The 6,081-nt window shown below is 31.9% G+C and overlaps 1 protein-coding gene across 1 annotated transcript; it reads right to left on the reverse strand.

The window, feature by feature from the left end:
• Nucleotides 1-377: 377 nt before the first annotated feature.
• Nucleotides 378-2,542, reverse strand: LOC112045002 (uncharacterized). Its single transcript, XM_024081027.2, has 3 exons — nucleotides 2,354-2,542; nucleotides 2,083-2,244; nucleotides 378-1,274 (listed from the first exon to the last, which is right to left on the reverse strand). Exons 1-3 carry the CDS (start codon nucleotides 2,412-2,414, stop codon nucleotides 1,054-1,056), a joined length of 444 nt encoding a protein of 147 aa, XP_023936795.2. The 5' UTR covers nucleotides 2,415-2,542; the 3' UTR covers nucleotides 378-1,053.
• Nucleotides 2,543-6,081: the final 3,539 nt, after the last annotated feature.

Genomic DNA, 6,081 nt, shown 5'->3' on the forward strand with positions numbered 1-6,081 from the left:
AATCTTTCGTGTCGTGGATATCATACAGAAGGTACGTGACATTTCTCAGTTGATTCGAACTTTAATACCTGGTTAATAAATATCAAACTAGTAAGTAGATCCGTAGGTGTCTTCGAGTAATCAGTGTAGGTACATACATAAGAAAAATACCAATCTAGTTGAGAACCTCCTCCTTTTTAAGTCAGTTAAAAATAAAATAATTATATCAAGAATATAACTTCATCTATTATATTTAAAGTTAATCTTTCTAGATTTAATTGTAAATTTCCACTATAGAGATGCTAAAAAGTACTGTTTATCCATTAAAATATGTCTTCTCACAATCACCAAAGTCAGATTCATATCAAAGATTTTAAATTACAATAAAAACAAGCATGTTTTAAAAATTGTTATAATTTTCCTTAAATGTAGGTATAAAAATTGGGCGGAATTTTCAGTCATGGCTATATAAAAACTGCATTTTCATCTACAAAAAATATAAGCATTTTAGAAGCTTAAATCTTTACAGTGGTGCTTATACTTAATGCATACTAATCTAATTTTTATATTCTCCTTAAATGTAAGTATAAAAAACTGGACGGAATTTTCAGTCTTCCACATATACGAAAACTGTATTTGTATCTAAATAATTTTTAGCTTAAATCTATTCAGCACTACTATAATGCTAGTATTAATAATAGTTGCCCATATAACATTCTTAATTCTTAATATCAATACAGAGGTATCTCAATATCCATGGCTTCATATTCAGTACATAATACATGCTAATCTAATTAAAACAATATTTTGTTAACAGATCAAAGTAATCTTACAAAAGATTGTGAATTAATATTATAAATCAACAATAGTAATATTATAAATAAGATTTTGTGAGTTTGTGTGTCCTATGTGTGTAAAAACATGATAACTTGTTTCACAATTTAAAAAGTACATTATTCTATGCTAAATACATGATTGATATTAATTTCAGATCCACTTGAAATGAGATAATCTTAAAATAATAATAAAAAGGACAGACAACAACAGTGTCATGCAATAAAGAAAAAGACTAACCTAAAAAAATTTAAAATACAAGCCCATGCCAGAAATGAATATCATGAAAGGCATAGGACCGATAATTCCTGAAGCATTGCATCCATCTTTACTGTCACAAGTACAGTATTCCATGAATATGTTATACGTTCCTGTTCTCATCAAACAAAATCTTTCATCGCCCTGAATCCCGGCTTCGCCTAGATATGCACAGCCCCTAAAGTAACGCCATTCACCATTAACTGGAAAAGAAGTTTCAAAAGTTATAAATTTTATGTTCCTAATGAAAGTGCCAATAAATAATACCAAATCAAAGGAAATAGCCCAAAATTGCCCCAATACAGTTATTATTTAAAAAGATATAAACAGAAATCCAGGAGATAGCTGAGTTTTATATGTAAAATCATTTTAATTTTTGCATTCTAGATAAGTTTTTTGTGAGAAATTGGAAAAGAAATGTGTTATTGACTGGCTAGTAAAATAGCTATTGTTAAATGGTGATAAACTAAAGAAGAAAACCTGGCAGAGTTTGTTGTGGGCTCTTCTCGGATCAAGGTGTGTTTAAAACCTTCGTAACTTAAATTTTAAGTTCTTGACAAATTTATTATCATATTATCATCAGGTACAAATATGTCATTATGAAACATAATGTGTTGTTTTGAGGCAAACAACATACAATGAAACAATGAGTAGGCCAGATAGCCTAATCATAAATAAATATTTTTAATAAATACTTTTATGTAAAGGAGATCCTTTATTTAAAAATATTTACATAATGATTAGCAATTTAGCGTTCCGACCGATTTTCATTCTCCTCTTAACAAATTATACGCGAGTATATTAAAATGGGCGGATAATTGTTCCTCTGAGCATAGTTTGCCTCCAAGGTATATTAGATTGTGCTCTGTAATGCCTGGTAGTCCTTTTACAGAATGTTGAAATATAAACAAGATCAAACAGTTCAGTAGATCCCGAAAAATACCTTGTAGAATATCGAGACACCTTCAGAGGCAACCTTCGGAGCCCTCTACATGGGAACTTTTAAAATACCTTTTTGCCTTATCTTTCTGCACATGGAGGGTCGTACGCCTGGTAAATTGCTCAGTCCTTTCTCTTCGTTACAATCAGTTATGGGAACTGTGCTGTTATCAAATGGGTCAGCACATTTCGGATCATTACTCGATCTGCAGCTCCAACATTTTATACAGAATACTGAAAAACATTAAAATATATTTTTATTATTACTTATTAAGGTCAGGCGCTTTTGGGCGTGGACGTGACTTTAAACATTAACATATTTTTAAAACTTAAAAACACTTACCGTCAGTTACAAAACTTAACAAAAGAGAAACGCTTATTACAATTTTTAAAAATTTAATCATTGTATCGTTTTAAAAGTCGTCGTTTATTTTGAACGAAAAGCACAACAAAACTAAAATTCAACAAGAATTAAAGAAAACAGTTCTCATATTTCCAGTTTCCAGTTCCAGTCACAGATCACCAAAGAGTACAATGTATTATTGGAGATAGATAGGCTACTCTAACTTTTTTCGGAACGCTTTTGATAGCGCCATCTAGTGACTAGCTACAGTATTTTTAGTATAGTATCCATTATGTTATAAAAATAATAATGCATATTTTTTGTAAATGAGAAATTTTTAAATTTTGTAATAGTTGAAGAAACCAATTGAAAAAAAAAATAAAGACATAAAGTTTTCCATTGTCCGGGCTCGAACTCAGAATTATTAAATCGTTTCTTTGTTATGCACCACTAGGCCAAATGACTATATGGAACATCGTTAAAATTAATGTGCAGTTACTGTCTTTCTTTAATAATCCCTTTGCTTTAGAAATATAAACACATTCTTCCTATTGCAAGTCAAAATTAAAAGGATAAATAATTCTTTTTTTTGTTTTTTTTTTCTTACTTACACGGTTTAAATCTCTAAAAACATTATAATACATACACACCATAAGTAATTGAATTTACTATCCTGGAATCTTAAATCTAGGATGTAGATGGCGCTGATTCATAAAGATTTCACGTTCTTCTAAGTTCCCACGGCATGCAGATCACTATAGACCACAGATCACTATAGACTAGAAACAGATAGGAAAGTGCCTAAAGTGACGGCTAGTTCTACTGTTGCCGCACAGCGCTAGTGTCGCAAGCAGTGATGGGAATACCTCACCATATCGATATCGATTGCGTTAGTGATGTCCCATGAAAACGTTGAAATGGGGTTAGGTACGATACCGCTCCAATTTAATTTAATTTTAGATACACAAGGGGTTTAAAATAAAACTGCTTGATTTTATATTTTTAATTTTTATATTTCTTTTTTGTTATTGTTGTCTTCATCTAGTGATAATGGTGATCCTAATTTGGAGATGGATGAAATTTTCAATCTGTTACCATCAAAGTCTAGACGCATTTACTTAAATACCTACCTAGGTAAAGTGGAGAAAACAACAACGAATGGATTCACTTACGAAAGGAGTTTTTTAAACTATTATCTCCCACGTTTACCTCAAATAGTCATTATTCATCTTCACAGGAGTCGGAAATTATGTTGCCGGGTAAAAGCATCTCCCTTAATATCCAAAATTGTAGACTTTGTACATTTAATTTTCAATTAATATAAATCATTGAATATTGTACTAAACTATTTTATTTTCTAGCAATCGTAGTGAAAAGCAGAGCACGTGGGGCTAAACCCATTATAAACTCGGTTTCTATTTAGGCGGCCCTCGCCTTCGTCTCGGGCCCTAAAAATACCTCGTATATAATGGGTCTTTTTAGCCCCTTGTATAACAATCTACTATTAAAATTGGATAACATTATGAGAAGTTATGTTCGGTTTTACTTTACAATTAATATGTATACAATCAATCATCTCCTGTTTTCCTACCCTTATGGTTGGATTTTCTTCTCCAAATTTATATGGGACCTTATTCGAAACATAGCGTATATGAGGTGCTATGTAAATTTGGAAAAGAAAATCCAACCCTTCTAATTGAAAAAATTATCAAAATCGGACTACTCAGTAAAAAGTTACATGTTGATACATATAAAAATATATACATTTTGATTGCTTAACCTATTCCCCTACCTTTAGCAAAATCGGTCCTGCTCTTTGAGCGTGGTGCGATGACCAAAGGACTATTTCCTAAGAAACTAAAGAGGGGTAATCTCTGGATCTACTGGACCGATTTAGAAAATTCTTTACCAGTAGTAAGCTACGTTATTTGCGAGTGTCATAGGCTACGCTTGATCCCCATATTCACACGGGAACGGGAACTACGTAATTGAGAGCGCGGGGCGTCATGTAGCGGAATTTCTGCGTCTTTTAGAAATTTTGTATTATCTCCGAAACTATTAAACTAATTAGCATACTATAAAGGGCAAATCTTATCTCCATAATATCCTTGTGATTATTAAATAATTTATTTTGATAAGGATTTAAGTTAAGTAGCATAAATAATGACGCAAACCTAAGTATATAAAATTAATAATTTTTAAAACACAAAAGGTACTATATCTGCTAATATATAGAAGATAGATATATGGCGTCGCGGACTTTTTTGTAGAACTTTTAAAGATACATAAAGCCTCCATACATTAATTTAAATTTTAAACAATGGTTAAGGCAGCGCATGCGAATAAGTCTGCTTAAGAGGATTTTCGGTCCGACCTGTCTGTATGACAAAAACTGTGTTAACTCGGCGAATATATACCATACTAATATAAAATATAGCCTATAGCACTCCCCGATAATGTAGCATTCTACTGGTGAAAGAATTTTTGAAATCGGACCAGTAGTTCCGAAGATTACCCCATTTAAAAAATGTGACAAACTTACAAACTTTACCTCTTTATAATATTAGTATAGATTGAAGAATTAAATTGAATATGATATACACCCTGATACATAAGTCTAGTGGTAATAGAGTAGCTGTAGATAACAAGGTTCTGGGTTTGAATCCTGGGTCTATTGATATACTGAGCTTCTTTATCATCTAAAAACTTCTCAGCCTGCAGTTGGGAAGTTGTTGGTGTTATACCTGTGCCTCAGAGAGCATGTTAAGCCATCAGTCCCAATCATTTTCATCACACTTCACACTAATATTATAAAGGCGAAAGTTTGTGTGTAAGTGTGTAAGTATGTTGGTTCCTCTTTTACGCTGCGGCTACTGAAGCGATTTGGCTGAAATTTGGAATGGAAATAGAGTTTACTCTGGATTAACACATAGGCTACTTTTCATCCCGTAAAATCCATGGTTCCCGCGGGAATTTTGAAAAACTGAAGTCGCGGGCGTCCGCTAGTGGGTTGATAAAAATAATTGACTATTTAACAACTCCAGTCATCATCATGTATTCCAGTCATGATCATTAACATATCAGTTGTACTCCAGTCATTATCATTAACATATCAGTTGTATTCCAGTCATTATCATTAACATATCAGTTTTATTACAGTCACACTAACAGTAACAGTCACATCTATATCTATACTAATATTATAAAGAGGTAAAGTTTGTAAGTTTGTAAGTTGGTCACATTTTTGAAATGGGGTAATCTTCGGAACTACTGGTCCGATTTCAAAAATTCTTTCACCAGTAGAATGCTACATCATCGGGGAGTGCTATAGGCTATATTTTATATTAGTATGATATATATATATATATTCGCCGAGTTAACACAGTTTTTGTCATACAGGTCGGACCGAAAATCCTCTTAAGCAGACTTATTCGCATGCGCTGTCTTAACCATTGTGTAAAATTGAAATTAATGTATGGAGGCTTTATGTATCTTTAAAAGTTCTACAAAAAAGTCCGCGACACCATATATCTATCTTCTATATATTAGCAGATATAGTACCTTTTGTGTTTTAAAAATTATTAATTTTATATACTTTGGTTTACGTCATTATTTATACAACTAAACTTGAATCCTTATTGAAATAAATTATTTAATAATCAAAAGGATATTATGGAGATAAGATTTGCCCTTGCCTCGGAGATAATATAAAATTTCTAAAAGCCGCA

The sequence above is a fragment of the Bicyclus anynana genome, chromosome 19, assembly GCF_947172395.1.
Source record: "Bicyclus anynana chromosome 19, ilBicAnyn1.1, whole genome shotgun sequence".
NCBI classification, from domain to species: Eukaryota; Metazoa; Arthropoda; class Insecta; order Lepidoptera; family Nymphalidae; genus Bicyclus; species Bicyclus anynana.